Source organism: Mytilus trossulus, unplaced genomic scaffold (genome assembly GCF_036588685.1).
Source record: "Mytilus trossulus isolate FHL-02 unplaced genomic scaffold, PNRI_Mtr1.1.1.hap1 h1tg000210l__unscaffolded, whole genome shotgun sequence".
In the NCBI taxonomy this organism is placed as follows: domain Eukaryota; kingdom Metazoa; phylum Mollusca; class Bivalvia; order Mytilida; family Mytilidae; genus Mytilus; species Mytilus trossulus.
Genome location: NW_026963310.1, coordinates 2,995,837 through 3,018,936, shown reverse-complemented (window position 1 = coordinate 3,018,936; position 23,100 = coordinate 2,995,837). Strand labels below are relative to the sequence as shown.

The window sequence follows — 23,100 nt, the reverse complement described above, 5'->3', positions numbered from 1 at the left end:
GGACATGCCAGTTTGGTTGTTTTGGACCATTCAGGAGTCAATATCTTATCAATCCCTCTAAAAATAAACTGTTTTTTTTTGTTTAAAAATGTTAAATCTAATTCAATGTACTGACTGCATAGAAAATTACTAGCAAAGAACAAACACATTTTTTTTTAAAGTGGCTAGGACAAGAAAAATACGTTTTTATTGAAAAACGCCCATAAATATTGTCACTTTTGATCTTCTTCCGATTGGCAGTAAACCTTTGTCAAAGTGAGCCTGCTTAAGTAAGCCGTGTAGGATGTATAAAAACGCAGCCACATTATGTTAGAATAGGGACATCGTGTCAAAGAGTGCCACGTTTTGTGCATTTTTCGTGTTAAAGAGTGCACTTTTCGTGTAAAAGAATTTCACGTTCTGTTCACTTAAAGGACCCTTGCAATTAAACAATAATGATAGCTTTTTTTCTTTTTATCTTAATCAAATAATGAGTACGAAACATGTATCAAAAGGTTTTAATCATCATTATAATTGCTAGATTTTCAAAGGTAACATAAACTATAAATAATTATTGTTACGGTCAGAAATCCCCTTTAAATTGTAGAAAACAAAAGACACAAATCAATAATAATATTTATCAACATTTATTATACAAAATTTTACAAAAGGTATTTACACAAATATTACTGTCAACTTAAATTCTGTCAAAATTTGAATCCAATCTTTTATCTCTATCTGTATCCGGAAATCTTTCGGAATCCAATCTGAATATTACGTTCACTACTAAGGTCACAATCCAGTATGATGTTGTTTGTAGAATAAAAATGTCTATCTAAATGCTGTGAATACTAATGTCTATCGATGTCTTAGTCTAAGTCTGAGAGTTTAACTTTAGTGTCTGTATATATATAGTTGTCACGGAAAATTCTAGAACACTCTAGAATGGAACGTCCTAGAAAGTTACAACTGTAGTTTCTAGTAAAATGTAGAAGTTTATATAACGCATCTTTTATTTAGGATCATTCTAGAATCATTATGTATTTCTGTGATTGTTCCAGTGTTTTCTAAACTGCACAGTTCTAAGAATATTCTGTCAACAACTATCAGGCCACACAACACAAATCAGACCAACATAACTAAATAGAATAATTACAATACCATAACACTATGTGTTTGTCGTATGCATGCAGCTATTCGTGTGTTTCTAGTGCTGTACATTTTTGTTTTATTTTTATTTTTTTGAGCGTTCCAGGTCCTAAAGAAGATAATTTCGAATGTTAAGATTTATAGTGTTAAATATTCATTTTATGTAGTTAAAAAACCCACATTTATAATCGTTTGCAAGACAGTTGAATTAACAAAATATACAAGTCCTTGAACGCACTAACCTTTGTAACCCCGCCACATTCTGTTATGTGCCTGTCCGAAGTTAGAAGACTGTAATTCAGTGGTTGTCGTTTGTTGGTGTATCACATATTTTTGTTTCGTTCAGCTTTTTGTACATAAATAAGGCCGTTAGTTTTCTCGTTTGAATTGTTTTACATTGTTATTTCCGAGTTTTTTATAGAGCATGCGGTATGGGCTTTTCTCAATGGCAAAATCCGTACAGTGACATATAGTTGTTAATTTCTGTGTCATTTGGTCTCTTGTAGAGACATATTTTAAAAGAACATTCGTATCCACTTCAAAGACGGGGAAACATTCTACGACTCTGCATAACACATGCTACAAACGTTTGTATAAATTTAAGGATTTCAAACATATTTGTCCTCAATCATTATACACTGGTCAGTATATACATTCATTTTCGAAATGATAATCTGGTAGAGTACAAAGGGTTAAAGTTCCATTAATGTTATGACAATATTCAAGTTTGTGTGTTAAGAAATTAGTGCAGTCTTTAGAAACCTTGTTATTTTGAAAAAAATAGTAGCTTACACCCTTAAGTGCATCGCTATATATTTGTTATAGAAAAGACCAAGACTTCTGGAGAATTATAAGAATCCGTGTTGGATAGAAGATGGACACCTTCGTTGTCTCCCATACTTTCACATTTTTGGTGTTTGTAAATCAGGAACGACAGATTTATTCCGCCGGTTAATGATACATCACCAGATTATGCCAAATAAAGGATTGATGAAAAAAGAAACTTGGTTCTGGTCATGGAAACGGTATGGTGAACGTACTAAACTGTCATGGAAACAATATGGTAAACGTAAGTTGTCATGGGAACGGTATTGGGAACGTAAGTTGTCATTGCAACGGTATGGTGAACGTGAGTTGTCCAGGAAACGATACAGTGAACGTAAGTTGTCATGGCAACGGTAAGGTGAACGTTAGTTGTCATGGAAACGTTATGGTGAACGTAAGTTGTCATGGGGACGGCCTGTTTAACGTAAGTTGTCATAACAAAGAAATTTCACAAAAGGCCGTTGTTTAAATACACTATATACATGATATATGCGTCTGGCGTATATAATAAAAAAAAAAAAATTAAATTTTTTTTTTATTCATGGATTAACAGGCATTTACATAAATTATCTATAGTGGCACATAATAAAGCAAGCAAGAAAAATAAGCATAATCAAGCAAAAAAGAGTAAACAAAATTAACTAATAATACGATATGATATAAATATGGATGAAGTATAACATTTTCATCAAAAAATATATAGTGATAATGGAAATTACATTTCAGGCACATCTATTTAAAATAATTCACTATTAAATTAATTAATGATTTTATCCCAGGGGTTCCAGTACATGTTATAATCTTTCACAGTCATATTTTTTGAGGAAATATGTTTTTCTAAAATCAAATTTTCTTTGATATAGTTTTTAAGTCCCTCTATATGAGGTTTTTCCTCTCGCATCTTTGATCTGTATATAAAATACTTAACTAGTAAATTATAAATGACTTTATTTTTTATAAAATTTAGTTTATAGTTATCATAAAGACCAAACATGACTATATCTATATTAAGTGGAATTTCAATATGCGTTGTTTCAAAAATCCAGGCATTCAGATGGTGCCAAATGTCTGCTACAATATGACAGCCCCACAATAAGTGTTCTATGGTTTCTGGTTCTTCCTTGCAAAATGTACATAAATTACACTGTACACGGTTCATTTTTAAAAGTAAAGTATTAGTACCTAAAATACGGTGAATAATTCGGTATTGAAACCAACAGAGCTTGGTATTTTTTGAAATTGTAGTGACACAGTTATGAATTTTTTTCCAATCCCCTATATCTTTATTTAATATACCCTACCATTTTCGCTCAGCTGCTATTACAACTGGTATCGCACCTAGATTTAAAATATTATACATGTCTTTTGAACCTTTGTTTGACTTGAAAAAATGTTTATATTAAAAGGTAACAGAGCTTGTTGTTGTTTTTCCCTTTCGGTGTTGATTCCCATAGATTGTAGCCATTGTTTTAATGCTACTTTAATACCATAAAATTGTAAAAATGTGGGTTCAAAAGAATATAGCTTTTCCAAATTTTGATAACTTAGGCAATATATTTCCTTGCTCATCTAGAAGGTCATTTACAGTCCATACCCCGTTTAGTGCCCAACTTCTATAATAAAAACTGACGTTATCAATTTTAATGTTCTCATTATTCCAGATAGATGAAGATATGACTTCCTCAAAATAGCGAGGATGTCGGAATCTCGACAAGTTTTTCCAGGCACGCATAACTTCTTTCCAAAAAACGTTATCTAATTTTTTAGTTGTTCCAAAATAAGCCAACTCTGTAAAATTTATATTTTGTGTAGCAGTAAATAATTTGACCCACTTTGAATTTGAATTAAATAATCTTCTTACCCAGGTCAATTTTAGCCCTTGTATAAAATTTCTTAAATTAAATATTTTTAAGCCACCTCTGCAGTATTCTTGACATAAGAGCTCCCGATTTACCTTGTCAGGTTTACCATCCCAAATGAAAGCATAAATTTTACCATTGAGTTGTTGTAGAACATTTTCATCTGGACTTGGTATGGATAAGAACAGATGATTCAATTTTGATATAATTAAAGATCATATAATAGTTATTTTACCAAACGCAGTAAGCGAGGAGCATAATTTAGATTTAACATTCTATCCAAATCAATACAAAAAGTGATACCCAATAATTTGAAGGTACTGGAACCCCATTTTAATCCCCACTTTACGCATATTTTATCTTGACTTTTTTTTTACTTCCTATCCATATAACATTCGTTTTATCTAAGTTAATTTTCAGTCCTGATATCTCAGCATAGAATTGTAAGATACGGAGAGATGCATCTAAAGAAGAAGGAGATCCATCTTAAATAAGTGATGTATCATCAGCATATTTAGACAATACAAACTCTGTATCATCTATCGTAATACCTTTAATATCATTATTATTTCTGACTAAAATGCCAAGTATTTCTGCACATAGCAAAAAGAGGTGAGGAGACAAAGTATCTCCTTGTCTACAACCTCTTTCCACACGAAAAAAATCTGACAGACAACAGTTTTGAGTTACTGTTGATGAAATATTATTATAAAATGTTTTTATCCAGTTCATGATGGATTCTCCAAAATTAAAATATTTAAGTGTCTCAAATAAAAAAGACCAGGAGATAGGGTCGAATGCTTTTTCAAAATCAATCAAGAGTAATATAACAGGGATGTCATTTTCCTCTGTGAAATGTAAAATATCGTATATAAGTCTACAGTTCTCCCCAATAAATCTCCCCGGAATAAAAACTGTTTGGTCAGAATTAATTAGTCTATTAAGAACCGACTTTATTCTCTCTGCTATACAGTTGAGTTGAGTTGAGTTGAGTTTAAAAGTGTAATTGGACGCCAATTTTTTAAAAACTGTCTTGATTTACCTTCCTTTGGGATACATGTAATAACTCCCTGCTTCTGTGTGACAGACATTTCCCCTATTTCATATGCATCATTTATTGACCTGAAGACAAATTTTCCAATATCTATCCAAAAAACTTAAAAAAATTCTGCTGTGAAGCCATCTGAACCAGGGCTTTTATTATTTTTCATCCTTTTTAATGCTTGTGTTAACACACTAAAGTAATATTACCTGCTAAAGAATCTTTTTCATTATCTCTTAATTTAGGTGTTTGAAATGGTTATTCCTCTGATAGATTGACATCTTTTATACACTCTTGTCTTCTGTAAAGCGTCTCATAAAATAATTTTGTTTACGTCAATATTTCTTTTTGATTTTCTACTACAGTGTTATCATTAATAATAATTTTTTTATTTTTTCTTCAATCCACTGGGTTCTTGACCTAACATATTGACCTTTAATCTTGTTTTGTCGCAAAGTTCTAAGTTCACATTTTTTAATCTCTATTACATTTATATTATCCTCAGTGATTGTGTTTTGTTCTAATTTTTGTATTTCTTCTGTAAGTTTTTTCCCCTGTTTTACCCTTTCCTTTTTTTTTTTTTTTTTTTTTTTTATATATGACGAATAAGAGATAGTCTTACCTCTGATCTCATTGAGAAGTGTTTCAAAAAATAATTGGTCACTGATTGTAAATTGTATATCAAAATTATCAATAATACTGTTTAAGGGGGCTCCTGGGTATAAATGATTTTTTTTTTCTAATATAGGATTTCGCTATATTTTTGAATAAATGAACTTTATCACATACTTAAAAGAAAAAAGAAATAAAAAAATGGGGTCACCGTTCATTTAAGCTAAAATCTGCCTCTGGAAAAAGCATACATTTTTGGTAATGTCCTTTTTTTCTGTTGAACTAATAGGAGAAAAAGAGGAAACATCGAAATAAAAAAATAACCTAATATAAGAAATCGCTTAAATTTTACAATTATTTAGTTTATGTACAGCTTATTTGAAAACAATAATAAAAAATATAGGTCACCGATGAGTTAAAAAAGATATTTCAAATTAAAGGCAAAAAAACGGCATTTTTGCACCAAAGGGAGATAATTTGGAGCTTTTTCAATTTTTAAAGTCATCTGGGGCCAAACCAAATCATTTTTTTGGGTTGCTTTTTGTACCATATCACAAAGTAACAACTAATAGTGTAATAAATAAAACTTGTAAGGAAAAAATAAAGGTTTAATTTTTTGCTAAAATTTTTGTACCCACGAGCCACCTTAAAGCATCTCTGTTATAACCTAGCACAGCATATTGCTCAACTGTGCTAATAATTGTTTTTTTAATTAATTTTACATATTCAGAATCTTGAAGGAGAGAGTTGTTGAATTTCCAGAGGCCCCTGCCTTTTATAAACTCATTTATCTTTAAAGTCAAAATTACTGGTGAATGGTCAGATCTGTAGCTATTGCCAATGTTTATATCACATATGTCATCTATAAGGCTTTCAGAGATCAAAAAGAAATCTAACCGTGATTGTTTAAATGGATTTTTTCTTTCTTCATGTAAATCTTTTAAGATCAGGGTATCTCTCTCTAAATGGATCCACAAAAGTCTTATATTTTATAATTTCTAAAATTTTATCCCTAGATTTTGGATTATTTATATGTTTATAGTTATGGGTATCTAGGTCAAAATTCTGAACAAGATTAAGATCCCCACAAATCAGACACAATTGATTATCATAAAAGTCTATGGTTTCTCTTAGTTTGTCATAGAAGCAAGGATTATCAGTTTTCGGCCCATACACATTTATCAGAGTAAATCTCTTTTCTTCAATATTAATATCCAATCCCAACAAATTGCCATCCTCATCTTTTTTAACTTGGTGTATTTTATATTCAAAATTATTCTTAAACAAGATAGCAACTCCTCGTTGATTAGATGCGTAAGAATTGAAAATAGATTGACCTTTCCACTGGTTTCTTATCAGGGTTTCATCTTGTTCTACAAAGTGTGTGTCTTGAAGACAATATATATCAAAATCTTTTGAATGCAGATAATTAAAAATATCCCTCCTTTTTTCTCTCATTTGAAGTCCTTGACAATTATGAGACATTATTTTAATATTTTTACCCTCCATTACAATAATAAATCTTCAAACGATTGAAAGTGGATAGCTGCCAACACAAAGGAGTGAAAGGTTTAGTTGAGATATCAGGACTGTTTACATATTGCTCTATTTGCTTCAAAAATATACCATATATGTGCCAAGTAACAAAATTCCATATTTTATATAAAATATATACATGAAATAAACTAAAACAAGTTAAAGGGAAGCACATTTAAAAGACTAAGATATTTCATATTCTAATGCAGATTAACACTTGTGGTAAAGGGGAGATAACTTAAATTTGTTTAAGTATATGTAAGCTTTAATGTATATTGATCTACTTCATTATTTGTAATACATGTCATTATCTTGACACCTTTATCATAAATATATATTCAAATTGGTAAACTCTATAATACATTTGAATAATGAACAGGATTAGTATGGCAAAAGAGAAGAGATCACACAAGAAGCACATTACCACAAAATGTCCATTGTTTTGTGCTCTCTCATCTGATCTGGTCAAACTTGCCTAAAATTTATATCACCATCAGTACTGCATTGGGCCATCTGAAATTCACATCTCAATGTAAGCTTACACAAGGCATTATAAAAATAGATAAGAGAGATCTAAGAATCACCAACATATAATATCAGCTCACTTAAACTGACAGTGATTTCCTCTAAAAATGCATGCTTGATGTATAGTTTAAATCCAAAGTTTTTATTTTGAAATGTAGAGTTAAGTGATAATGATACATGAATAAAGGATATAAACTTCATTGTATTTTACATGAAACTATCAATGGTCTGACCGTTACACTGTTGAGATGTGAAAAGATTTATATCTTGCGTCAAAAAATTTGTAATCATGAATTTCAGTAATAATCTTATTGGACTGTTTAAGAAAATTTTGTCTTACATTTCTGTAATTGTGTATGTACAAGCTTTAACCATAATGCTGCCCATTGACTAAGCTATACCTCAAGCATACATTTACTTAAAACAATATGAAACAAGCAAAACTAAATCAACAAATTTAGCATAGAATATTACATATTGTAGCATATCTAAAAGTATCTATAACAAGCTATGACATGCATTTACTAAACCTATGAAAAAGCAAAACTTAAACAGCAGATTAAGCATTCATATAAATGTAGCATATAACTATATATAACAAGCTAAGACATGCATTTATGCGGCAAAAAGAGAAAGCAAAACTAAGATGGCAAAGTAAGCAAATTGAACTATTCTGCTAAAAGTTAAGTAAAGTCAAAAAGCTAAATAAAAAGAAGCAACAAAAGGGAACATAGAAACCTTTTTTTTTCTTTCTTTTCTATACTTACTTCAAATGTTCATATCAAAGCCTGCAAAAAGATATATAACATTACAGCATCATTGATTTACTAAGATTATAGTACTTTTTTCAATAAAGATTAATGTAAGAAAATATACATGATATATGCACTGTAAACACAAAGCTAAATTAATTATTACATTTTGTATGTATAAACTATATTTTTCTGAGTGTATTTGTATATGTTACAGACAAATAAACAGTTATTCCCATAACGCCCAATTTTCTGTGTTGTTTTTACGGGTCTCTAAAGTCATATGGGCCCCTTTTGCTCTAATACGTGTTTGCACTTTGTCCCTTTTTCTAATTGTGAATGCGTTATGAGAAAACAAGAATCTTTCCTCCTTCATAGAAACTGGCAGATCATCTAGTAGGCGAATCTTTGTTCCCTTCAAATTATAGGCTTTGGACATTACAAGTTGTTTATCCCCAAAATGTACAAAACGAGCAAGAATAGGCTTTGGGCCCTTCTTATGTGTTGGAACTCTATGGGCGTTAGCAAGCGGCATGGAATTGGCTTTTGGAGCATCTCTAAGCAACTTTTCAGAGAATAGCTTTCGTGTTGTTGCAAAGACATTTTCCTCTGGATTGCTGTCATCCATACCATAAATAAGTATATTATATTTCCTGTCATGCTTTTCGAGTAAAATCGCCTTTTCTTTAAGCTCATCAATTTGCTGTTGCAACTCAAATTTTTGCTTGAATAGCTTGTCATTTTCTAATTCTTGAAGCTGTAAGTCCATACCTTGGACACCTCTCTCTAGCTCTGTAAAATCATGTCTAAGAGTTTTTATTTCTTTTTGCGACGTTTCAAACTTAACATTGAGGACTTTAGCATCCGCTTTGACCTCATGTATCATACTAGTAAGGTTACGTTCGACTTTAGGTAACTGTTCCGAAAAAACTGTGACCTTCTTATCCACACCCAAAATGAGGGATTTTAATTCCTCAAATTGTTCTAGTGATGCCATATTCGGTTAGAAGCACCTTTTATGTAAATATATTTATAAAATTTATAGATGAAATGTCAACGAATATGATATATAGCGTCCAATCCAGATCACACTATATTGAAACGATAGTTTTGTATATATATACATATAGTTTACAGTTTGTTTTGATATTGGACCAGTATCAACGTTATTGTTCGTTACACTGATAAAATACTGTGTTTAATACAACACAAACTATGATTCTTATAGTGTTAAAGACACAAGAAATGTTAATTCATCATTCAAGATATATGATATATTGACTCTGTAAGTAGCGTTCACCTAATCATCATAATCATTTAGCCGTGTAGTATCGAGACCTTATATTTGTGTGGTTATTATATACAGTCGTTGAAAATAATCATCTCTACATCTTTTGACGACTCTACATTCCCTGAAACTATCAAATATCTCAGTTTATGTTGCTACAAATTTCCATTCATGGGCGAAGCCATTACAGGGGAGATAACCTAGTATATACTAAATTTAGTCCTGGTATCTATCATGTCTATGATGAGTTTATTTGAACTTTGATTGATTGTTGTCTCATTGTAAATCATATACCAGACATCCTTTTATTTGGTTACTTTTTATACGTCTAGATGTGAATATTCCATGCATATCAAAAAAGAGGAAACGCGTTTATTGATGAGATCTATCTTCTAATATTACAGCACTATTGACTACGTAGAACATTTAAGTTGCTAATTTAATTTTTGTTTGGGCTTTAGTTTCTGAATATCCAGAAATAATTGCATTTCAGAAAGGTTAGTATTCGTAAGAGATGTTACCGCAAAATAAACAAACACTTAATTTATGTGTAAATATATCATACACAAGTATGTCAATACTTAATGCGTGTCTTTACTTTCTTTAGGTCTTGAAATGAAGATGGTTTCCAAATCTTCCCCGTCATCAAATTCGGATTTTATATTATTGTTTCTTATATAAGCCACATGTATCACACGATGATGATCAGGAAAGCAACTCTATTTAGATGAAATAAGATTGGTCCAAAGATATAAAAACAGTTCAAACGACAACGAACCACAATGTTATTAAAACGAAAACAAAAAAGGGTAGGAAACTTAACAGGACAAACGAAAATGGAAAAGAATATCTTGACGACACCAGTTTACTTACACATTACCGTTCAACATTAGCATTGATTTCACTGTTTTCAGTTTGCCGTGTACATTTGGAAAATAAACACAAAACTTCGACTTTAATTTCCGCGATTTCGCAGGTGTCTTATTGATATGTATGAAATATAAAGTGGGTTCTTTGTATAAAAAATATTACGTATAATTACAAGTATAACATTACTAAAACGAATTTTCAAGAGTGAACAAATTGGATAACAAGTAAGTTTCACTTCGCTTTTTTCAGATTCAGATGGTCAAATTTCAACACTGAAGAATTTTACCGACCTATTTGATGTATTACCACAACGACTTACATATAGTTATGACATAGATATGTACTATTCACACTTTGTGACAGGTAAAATAATAATTATAACACTACTTCAAGCATTCATTTGAATGTTAAAAACAAAACAAGGAGTAGGTTCAGTAAGACCCTTTTTGGCCCCAATTTTTTTTCTCAAAATTGTAAAAATGTAATCTTTTAGCTATTTATTTAAAAGAAGAATGCTTCTGCTACATAAATATGGGCTGTTTTTGACAATACAATGGACATATATTGGGTACTAGCATTTTAAAGTCATGCTAAATTACTGAAATCTTCAAACTTTTAGCATTTTAGTTAAATTTGAGACGGTTTTCGTCTTAAATCAAAGTGGCCGCATTTGTGTTCATTCATAATATTGAAATGTAAGATGTATTTGATGATTATACATAATATATATAAAGATTGAGGATAAACACGGATGCGGCCACTTTAATTTTTGACAAACCATCTGAAAAGTGACGTTTTTTTGACATATTTAATAGACATTTCATATTTAACATGAATCGAATGACTAAATCAGTAAATATCTTTCACACAGACTAATCGAATCAATTGAAATAGACGCTTAAATGTTTAAAAAGTGTCTTAAATCTTTCGTTAGATGAACCTGAAATTTGAGGCCAAAATCGGCCATTACCGGACCTACTCCGTTAAGAAAATATATCATGTGAAATGGGAAAAAAATCTTATCACCTAGCAATAGTTACATGTATCAAGGTAGCAAGCATATAATTTGATACACAAAACGCTCGTTTCGTCTACATAAGACACATCAGTGACGCTTATATCAAAATAGTTATAAATTTATAAGTATAAAGTTGAAGAGCAATTACATCTAGTATAGTTTTCTCGTTTGAATTGTTTCACATTGTCTTATCGGGGCCTTTTATAGCTGACTATGCGGTATGGGCTTTGCTCATTGTTGAAGGTTACCTATAGTTGTTAATGTTTGTGTCATTTTGATCTTTTGTGGATATTTGTCTCATTGGCAATTAACCACATCTTCTTTTTTATGTAACTTACCAAAAGGGCCATATGTGATCTTAAGCCATCACTTGGCGTTCTTCGTTGTCTGCCGTCGTAAACTATTTCAAAAATCTTTTCCTCTAAAACTACTGGGCCAACTACCTAAATAACTCCTTAGGGTATCTTGTTTATATTAAAATTGTATCCGAAGATTTGATTCATTGAAAATCATAGCCGTCATGGTTAAAAAAAGGACATAGGGGTCAAATGCAGTGTTTTGCTTATACATTATTTAAAAAAAAAACTTTAAGAAAATTTTGACATGGGGTAAACTATTCAGATGGTCAAAATCAATCTTTCATGAAATTTTAAGACGAACACTTTGTTGACCTGCTGTCACTAAATTAATTGTATCCACATTTTTTATCCATCAACAAACATGGCAGCCTTGGCTCAACATAGAACATAGGGGTCAAATGCAGTTTTTGGCTTATATCTCAGAAACTAACCGTTTACAGCAAATCTGACATGGGGTTAACATGTTTAAAAGATTTATCAGTGTCAAATTTCAGACAAAACAAAGCAACCAATAAGTGGGCTGCTGCACTTAATTGTTATTTTAAGGACATTTTGCAGCGTTTAGCTATTATCTTAAATATTATTGAAGATAAAGATAAACTGTAAACAGAAAATGTTCAGCAAAGTAAGAACTACCAAACAAATTGGCCAAAATTGTCAATTGACCCCTTTAAGAGTTATTACCCAATAAGGACAATTTACACAAGTTGTTTATGTTTTTTAACTTTACAAATATTTTCAAATGAATATTGTATAATTTTTTTGATTTATTTCCTTATGCGTCAAGAAACATTGACACAATAGGTTAACTGTATCATAGGGGTAACATGCATTGATTTGCTTTTGAAGAAAATATGACAGATACAGTGAACATTTAAATGGCATTTTTAAGCCAGTCATTAATATATATTAAAAGGCAAAACTAATCACTGATGAAAGATTTAAGCAAACAAATAAGCGATGCAGGCTCTTGAGAGCCTCTTGTTTTAAAAAATAAAATAAAAGTCAAACCAAAAAAGTTTCCATATCTTAAACTATCAACAAAACAATAGTGAAAACTAGTATGTTATGTGTTGCCACGAATGAGAGAAGTTTCAATGTTAAGTATTCATAAAATAGAGGAGGAATAAACCGAAGGTATACTTAAACTTATCACGCAAGAGAATGCCTTGGAAAAAACAACAAATTGACATAAAACAGCATACAAAAACACAAGAACGAAAAGTAAGGACAGAGTAGTATAAACCACACCAATAAAAAAGAAAATGAAGAAAAAAAGAAAGCTTATTCAGTTTATTCATTTTCCCTGTTTTTATTAAGGTCATGGCGATCCAATGGACATCTGGTATCCTTTTGATTGGACATCGATACCGCAAAATAATCCTACATCAGAAGAACCAGTTTATATTACACCGAATCTGATATACCATTTAAATCCAAATATCAGGCTAATTCTGGTTATACGAGACCCAGGTGAAAGGTAATTCTATGAGAAAGAATTTTACATTATTGTCATATTTCTTGGTGGTAAATTATTGGTGGAGGAAGCTTAAAAGAACCCGCAAATTAGCAAGCACAAATAAGAACCTTTCATTTGTTTATATAGATAAGACCGTTGGTTTCCCCGTTTGAATGATTTTTTACAGGTTATTTTTGCGGGCCCTTTATAGCTTGCTGTTCGAGATGACTCTAGTCTACGTGTTAAAGACTGTACCTTGACCTATAATGGTTTACTTTTATAAATTGTGACACGAATGGAGAGTTGTCTCTTTGGCACTCATACCACATATTTATATATCCAATAATTTAATTTATTTCTGGACATAACACTTCAATCATTTCATCTTACCATTTGCGTTATTAAAACGTAGATTTTAGGATGCAAAAATCATTTATTATTTAGTAACTATATGATTGTGTACTTGTCCATGTCAGGATTTCAGTGATTATTGTTGGTTCCGTCTGGCATATTTATATTTTGTATAAATTAGACAGTTCGTTTTTGCAATTGAATTTTTCATGTCGTTTATAGCAAGCTATACAGTATGTGTCATCTAGTTGTTGAAGGCCGTACGGTTGCGGTTTACTGCTTACATTCACTTCATTTAAACTTTTGCTTGACAGTTAGTTCCGTATCATTATATTAATATGTAATAAAAGATACATATAATTAAGGAATGACTGTTATTTTTTTTCTATGAAGAACTAAGTTACACATACAATTTTAGTGCACACTGAATAACCTGCATAGCGTAGTATTTTGAAGTGTGCACCACATTTAGTATGTTCTTTCGAATAGACAGACAAAATATTAGTCATTACCTTTCCATTTTTAACCAGAGTAAATCGTGAAAAAAGCGTTGATAACGTCATGGTCACATTACAAAATTAGTAGGGGAATTTTAGTGTTTCTGGCACAAATCCCTATTGTTCTCTATGTTTCTGGCACAAATCCCTATTGTTTTTCTATTGTTTGTATCTAGTCAAACAGATCCAACCTCAAATTCTTGACATTCTTTTCCATTGTAGTATACTGTATATTCTTTAAATCTGTGTATGTTGATGTAACACTATTATATAAACCTTAACAAATAAACGTTCTCTAAGCTCGTTATATAAACCTTAACAAATGAACGTTCTCTAAGCTTTATTATTCAATGTTTTTAAAAGTTGTTCTTTCATCCCCTGATAACATTCATCAAGAGAGTGCTTACTTATAATAGTCAATATACTCATAATATTCAATGGATAACAACCATAAATTGATTAAGGAAATCTATACTAATCTTTCACACCCAGCAGCATACTCTAGTGCTCAGAAGATTCATCAAGTACTTAAAAACAAAGGAATTAAAACACCAGGACTATACAAAATAAGAAAATGGTTGCAAGATCAAGACGATTACAGCCTACAAAGACCTGTACGTCGAAATTTTAAGAGGGTCAAGGTAATAGTTTCATCTTTAAACGAGCAACTAGATATTGACCTTTTAGACATGCAATCATTATCAAAATATAATAATAAAGTGAAATACTTGCTCATAGCCATTGATGTTTTTTCGCGGTATGCTTATGTAAGAACTTTAAAGGATAAAACAGGAAAACACGTTGAGCAGAATATTGCTGATATACTCACTGAGGTCAATCCTAAGAAAATTAGAACTGATGGAGGAGCTGAATTTTCTAATCGATGGATTAAACAATTATTTAAAAGGAAACATATTTATCACCACATAACATTAAATGAGGTGCATGCTAACTATGTTGAGCGATTTAATAGAACATTCAAAACTATGATATTCAAATATTTAAATAGACAAAAGACATACAAATACATAGATGTCCTTCAAAGTCTAGTTGTAAGCTATAACTCTACTCCACACCGCTCGCTGAACAATATGGCTCCAAAAGATGTGAATAAAAATAACAGCGCAGACTTATGGGCTTATATGTATCTCAAACCAAAGAATACAACAACTACAACTGAAAAAGACCAACATCAGAACTCAATCACAAACAAACGCAGACGACTTTATAAATATAAAATTGGTCAGCTTGTTCGTATCTCACATCAGAGGAAAGTTTTTACTCGCGCCTACAATGAACAGTGGTCTTATGAAGTATTTAAAATAACCAGAAGATTTCAAATGCAGGGTTTGCCGCTATATCGACTTTCGGATCTTTTAAATTTTAAAATCGGTGGCAGCTTTTATCAAAGTGAATTACAGACAGTAAACAAGAATGAGGACGCTGTTTGGGAGATCGAAAAAGTTTTACGGAAGCGAAAACACAATAGACGAATGCAATTGTTTGTGAAGTGGCTAGGATATCCAAATCGTTTTAATTCTTGGATTGATGAGTCTGACATGCAAAAATAATACGAGAAAGATGATAAAAATGTTGAAATACAATAATTTTATTCTATATTTTTATACACATCTATTTATTCACAACTTAATAAAACATTTGTTTAGATTTTGTTATATTCACATAACTATACATCCAAATCAACACTCATGTTTTGTAGGATCCTATAATGCCCATAAGCTAAAGTATCTATCCCCAAATTCAAAACATATCTCTTGTCGTCAAACCCACATAAACCCAATTTGTTTATGTTCACTACATGAAGATTGTGTTTCATACTTCGAATAAGATTCATGTTGCACATAACAGTTTTTTGTTCTAACACACATTTTACATATTGCTCATGTCTCAAATCATTTTTAACAACACATTTTTTAATCCCTTTTGCTCTTTTATGTTCAACATCTCCATATTGCAACGAGTACATCTTACTCCGAAGTCCAGCAAACTCCAAAATTGGTTTTGAAGCTGTTTCGTCCTTAAATAGTCCAGGTATTTTAGCGTTTGTGTCATTATACAGAAAATGGTCTTTTGGATAGTTGGAAAAGTCGAACAGATGTCTGTCTATGTTCATGTCTCTATACAAATCTTCTGTGTTGATGTGATACAATAAACTGTCAGTGTCCGTCAACATAAGTTTCGCCTTATGACCATATTTCAACATTACATAGTTGTAGTGGTGGTCATACATGATACATTTGGACAGTTCTAAAATACTCATTCCAACAGCTATTGGTTTGTTGAGTTTCAATAGTGTTTTTTTACATTGAACGGCAACTAGATCTTTGTTGAAAATCTCACACCTTTCGAATGAGGACTTTGACACCCTTTTTAGAAGTCTCTTTTTATTATGAACAAGAGTAATGTCTACTCTGTTTCTGAGATTCTCCATTGTCTTACCAAACACCGCGTTGTTCATTAACTTAAAAAATGACTTTCTGAACTCTCCACATGCCTCCTGACGACGTTTTGTATTTAGATCTACATATTCTTTTAAAAATGGATATTGGGAAAACTCAAGAATCCTATGTATTTTTTTCAGTTTCAATCCAAGTTTGAGATAAAGTTGTAAATTTCTATAATGACAAACATAGTTGCGTTTATCATCAAGAGTGCATAAAAGTTTGTTTGTTTTCACTCTCACCTTTGCATCTCTTCGTCCCGATTTGCTTTGATTGAGTTTTGACCAGAGATTTTGACTGTGTGGAGACAACATATCATCAGAAACAGATCTTGATTCTGGTGCCAGTGGATAATCGCTGTGGAGGTCATGCAGTTCTTTTGGATAGTCCAAATCAACTTCTAACATAAAACCCTTAGTTGCATCTTTTTCTACGTTTTCAATCTGAAATTGGGTACACTCATCCTGACTTAAGAAACGAAAATCAGAAACGGGGAGTGGGAGAGTCATTGCTTTTCCATAAAGGTTGTTACAATCTTGATAAATTAAAAAGGATGAATCCTTTGCAGAATCATAGGTATCCGGCATATATTTGTTATTTGCCTTAGCGTATCGATTTGATATATGAGAAATTCCACCTCGCAGTCCAGCCTCCATGAACAGATACGCATCTGAAATGTCTTCTGTAATTAATTGTAACTTGCATTTAGATACTTTCAACGCTGCACTCCATGCCAATCCGGGACATGTAAAAAAATGTGCTGGATCAAGGCCATAGTTAGATAAGCATTCATCTCTAAAGTATTCAAAAACATCAGCTAACTGCAGCACGTCGGACTTGAGATATAAATCGTGATACTCTCCCATGTTTGTTAAATTAAACCTATCCCAAACATTTTTGGCATGATCATAATCTAAGTCTGAAATATGACATTTGTTGAGATCATTGAAGAAGGCTTCCTTTGGTGGTAAAACGCTTACCTCAAATTTTTTCGCATTGTCCATCCACGAATATGGATAAACTCCTTTTCTTAATAGTAATGTTCTCTTATCAACAGTGGGGAATTCATTTGCCAATTGTTTAAAATGGTCGGGGTTTTCTTTGACTAAATCATCCACCAACCCTGACAGACTGTTTGATAAACACTGATATGAATCAAGAAATCGAAAACAACCAAGTGAAAAACTGACATACCGCTCAAAATTATTTGCGATAACTGAAATCTTTCTGTCTTTAAATTGTCCAATTGATTGCATTAAAAGATGAGCATCATAGTTACGTAAATTGTGGAAATACACAGGAATGTAAGAAGGATACTTATAGTTTAAGTTACAATTTGAACAAGCAGCCGATCTGAATTTTCCACTTATGTGACAATGATCGCGAACTTTTCCCGACTTCTTAGTGAATGCCTCACCACATATGAAACAATTAGAACTGTTTTGAAATTTTTTTTCATCTTCATCACTCATTTCTAAAGGTTCTATATGCTCTAGAATTTCTTTTATGTATGTTTCCTCTTCCAATAGTGACTCTACGAAATGTTTGCTAGCATCACAACCACGATAAACTACGGGTGGTTTTGAATATCTCTCATCAACACAAACAATCTTATACCCATATCCACATATTGCATAGTCCGCCGTTATATTGGTATTTGATGTGGTTGGATTAGGAAGGCATGTATCCTTTTTTTGCACAAAAGCTTCAAAATCACAATACACAACAAAAGGTACTCTCAACTGTTTTGAATAGTCGTCGAAATCAACTATATCACCGTTTCCTCTTGTTGGGAATTCTACATGTTGTGCATCATGCTGTGAACAGTATATTGTGTGTTTGTTTAAAACCCGTTGTGATGAGAAACCCTGAAGGCAATAACGACAGAATTTATATGCTGTACCTTTACACTTAATTCTCGATAACAATCTATCAAGATTTTTTATGTAGCAATAATGTGCATTATCATTCTTTGTCATATACAAAAGATCAATTTCTACCATTTTGTCTCTGTGTTTACTAATGTATATTGGAAAAAAATTATCATCCTCAAATCCAATTACATTAATTGCTATGTTATTCAGATTTTCAAACTTGGGAATATGTTTGACTTGCACAGGATATGTGATATCCGACATGTTAAAAACATCTTCATAAGGAATATAATTTGACACACGCTGTGGGTTATTTGTTGCAGGATGTGTGTGCGCTAATATTGAATAGAGAAAACATTTTTGGTCTTGGTTTTTTATGTTAATAATTGAATGCGAATCTTTTAACGATTTTGGTAGATCAAAGTAACTGCTACCTCCTAATGGTTTGTATTGTATTGTGTGAACTTCTAAGTGTAAAACTTGCTTCAGTGTCCAACCAGATCCCTGAGCTACATAATCATCAAACGATGAGAACTGTTTTTGAAATGCTTCATTCAAATCATGTTGCGTTAAGTTATCCTTAGAAAGCAAAGTATAAGTGCCACTTTTAAAATATGGTTGGCTGAAATCCCTCTCATCATCGTTTGTCTCTCTCATAAATTCAACGTGAACATTTAAATACCATCTAATATGTTTCACTAACTCACATCGTTTTTTTAAGTGTTGTTGAATTTCATCCTGTATGTTTGAGAAGAAGGTTAGCAGCACATACCTATCACCTTCGAATGGAAATATTTTTAGAACATGAAGTGAATTATCAAAAGCGTCGTCTGTTGTTGTGGTATGTGTTTGATTTGCAATGTTTCCTCCGCTTTGTTGCTGTTGTGGATGTGTCGATTGTATGTGATTAAATAACGACAAGTAATTGTTATGTGTTATTCCACATTCTTTACACTTCAAACGATTGTCTACAGATTTATATCCAATCAGATGACCACGTTCATGTCTTTTTAAATTGTCTTCTCTTTCAAATTTTCTGTCACAAAAGAAACAAGCTAATTTTTTTTTGTGTGAGTCAAGATGTCGTTTCAACAAGGCTCTGTGTTTAAAATATTTATTGCAGATGTCACACATCAGTCTTTCATCTTCCCCCAACGTTCTCTTTAAAGAACGCAATTCTTTTTCAAATTGTCTATTTCCTTCTGGAAATTCGTCAACACTTTTGTTAAGTATAGAGTTTAGATCCATAATGAAACACTCGTTATAAAGTTTATTTAAACATCATCACACAAACCATAAGACTTTTAAGTTCAGAATGCAAATACAAAATAAAATTAAAAACAAAATTCCAACGATAGGTCAAAATTTATATCTCATAATCGTATTTGTTTGATAATAAACACACCGTGACACAATTTTAAAGGTCAACTCTTTGTTGATGCTATAAACAAATCCAACAGAAATCCAATCAGGATTATTCAATATATAAGGATTAAAGATTAAAGATTAATGATCACTTCTTATAGTTCATATACATTATATATTTAAAAAAACAGATTATAAATTAATTGGTGTTAAAGAATAATCACCACTCAAATACATATAATAAAAAATAAAACCATACGAAGAAAAACCACAAAAACTAGATTATAAATAAGTAAATAACAATTGTGGAATAATCACCAGTTCTTAAAACATGTTATAATCGAAAAAATGTTAATAAATACATTGGTATTAGAGAATAATCACCACTCCACTACACATAATAAAACAAAATCATAGGAAGTTACAATAACATATGTTTGTGATATAATAGCTAAAATTTGAATGTCAACCATTTCTGTTTAGATCGTCCACCTCCTTTCTGACGTCTTTTAACAGCATGAATCCGATCAAAAGTTCCAAATGACATTTTAACGAAGGGTTTTTTTACGTCCAACCCGGCACCATTCTGCATTTCAGAATCGGTTCTCTGTTCGACATCATCTTCATTTTCATCTGATTTATTGGTAAGATCAACGTTTGGTGGTGTTCCTTTTTCCTCTGTATAATGTTCTGAGTTTTCTTTTTTAAAATTATCTTCATCAATATTTTTTTGTTCCTTCGATAGTAAATTCTCATATTTCTGCTTCGTTATCAACATCAACTCTCGACTCATAATTCAAGAAAGACTGAATTATGATTGGCAGTATATTACTTATTTTTATTAATTGTTTTTTTCTCACTCTTTGGTTGATCTTGTCTGCAACTACTCTTCGAATGTTTACCTTATTCAGACTTAGTTGCTTTTTACTCCTTCCTGCAATTGCTATGACACCATTCAACAAGTTATAAATAATTTCAACCAATAGTTGTAGTTGTTGTTTTTTAATTACTTGAAGCACTGCCTTTCTTTGTTCGCTGTTACATGAATGTAGAAATAAAAGAAACTGTCTATCTTGTACTTTCAACTTCCTCATCACTTGGGCGATATACTAATGTTCCTTCACCTGGGAATATTCTAGTTCTTAACGAGTACAGTTTGCAAGAATGAGTGCTGACATCAACCAACAAATATCGAAAGGGAACACCAGTCGCCTTTTCAAACGCATCGAAAAAATATTTTGTTTGTTTCGGGAATGCCTGTCTTGCAAACGTCTGAATTTGAAGTTGATCGAGATAGTTTTTAAATAAGACGAAATAGTGCATGTTTAAGCTGAGTGTGCGCATTACCTTTCCTTTGTAAAATAAATTTTGATGAAGAAAAATTAATGACATATTAAAATGATGAGATCCAACGCAAACTAATTGTTCAATAGATCTGTTATCTGCGCTTTGACACATTAAATCATCCATAACGCAAATAAAATGTTTATTATCATGTCGTAGTTCGATCAAATCTGCTCGAGTGGGTAGACCTTCATGAAAATGTATATTTCTAACAGTTTTCATCATTTCATCAAATACAGGTTGCCATACAGATCCATAGCAATATATAATGCATGTTGGAATTTCCTTGAACATTTTATCTGCATTTTCTAACAGTCTTTTTACAAACACAGTCTTACCAGAATTTGTAGGTCCACATACTAAAATTGTTGTAGGCGTTTCAAATTTTATTACAGGAAGTTCATCATCCTGAGACATGATGATGAGTGTGTTTTAATTGTATAACATCATAACTTTACTTCCAGGAGATGCAAACTTGCTCACACCGTTCGGAATGTTTCATACAATATGGGAACGTATTTGTGATATAATCACAAACAAATTCATCATTAATCCTAAAATCATTCGAAAACAAATTAACAGTGGTATCCATAATCACATTTCTACATCTATTCAAAAGATAAAATAGACAATACTGTCCACATACTTTTGACTCATTACTTTGTAATCTTTTTATATTATATTCCAATTTAAACGATTTTGTGTTAAAGAACTCCCTAGGGTGATTAAAGTAATATTCAGGAGGATTTCCAAAGCTGTCAAAAAACTCTCCAGCAGTTCTACTTGAAATATAAAATGCTAACCAATGTCTACCAGGTTGACGTTTGGGGTCTGTGTTGACGATAAAAGCAAATGGAAACGTGTTGATGTTTTGCGGTATTTCATCGGCAGCAAATACACCACAAACATTTTGTGATAAAACAGGATCGCAATCAATAACACATTGCAGACTGCTGGAATTCATAATTCTACCATTCGAAGCGAACGTCTCTACTTTGAGTAATTTCAAAATAACCTTGTCGTTCCGCAAAAACAATACAATTGACTGTGTGAGGAAGCGAACTGGCAAAACTTACATCAATCCTTATATTTCCTTGTTTTTGAAGTGACAGATATTCATTCCCAATAAAATCAGGTTGTGTGTCAAATGCATACAAAGCAAAACCTTGTGGGATGTCTTCTCTAGTTAGGTCTATCCCTGAATCACTCATCCATTTTCTGGTTGTTTCCAACAAACCTGTTAATATCGGTGTGATTGTGTATCCACTACTTGCATTGTAGCTAATCTGTGTGGGACCTCCATTAACCGGTGTTCCATCTATACTCAAACTTATCTGACTTAGGTTATAATTAGCAAAATTCCATGGATTTTTTTTTAGACTCCCCGTCGATGTCGCCTCACTACACACAAAACCCACTATGATCTTATTAGGACAAATGTCCTGAAAGATGTTGTTCCATGTGAAGTTTAGAGTTCCTTTACTAAGTGTCATTGAAGTAATTTCTGTTTTCGTGTATGGATACTTTGCATTGGTTACGTTTAACATGGCATTATGTGCGGTAATTACTGCCGGGTTTACTTGTATTTTGGCTACTCTTAAAATCATCTGTTCAATGTCAATTCTATAATCTTTAGTCTCATTACTTAATAAACAGAATTCTGGTTTTGTTCTGAGAAATTTTACACCTATCCCAACTTGGTTGATTAAGTACCGATTTATTTGAAAAAGATCATGTAAAATTGGACCCTGGAGGTCTAATACTTTTGACTTAGCAATGTAGTTCATTCTAACCACTCCGTTGGTGTTGTCTCCGTTTTCGAAGTCAACATCGTCAAACGCTCCTGCTGTGTCCTTAAGCCATAGCTGTGTACATAATTGCGACTTCTTAGCTTCTGAACCATATTTCAACAAACTCTGGATGTAGGCTTTATA

General features: G+C 31.8%; 1 protein-coding gene across 1 annotated transcript in view; it reads left to right on the top strand.

Moving 5' to 3' along the window:
- The window catches only part of LOC134700941 (uncharacterized), a 55,887-nt gene that overhangs the window by 17,523 nt on the left and 15,264 nt on the right, over window positions 1-23,100 (top strand). Inside the window, exons 4-6 of the mRNA XM_063562088.1 lie at window positions 1,954-2,164; window positions 10,687-10,800; window positions 13,135-13,294. Of these exons, the coding sequence (XP_063418158.1) occupies window positions 1,954-2,164; window positions 10,687-10,800; window positions 13,135-13,294 (485 nt within the window). The remainder of the gene's footprint in view (window positions 1-1,953; window positions 2,165-10,686; window positions 10,801-13,134; window positions 13,295-23,100) is intronic.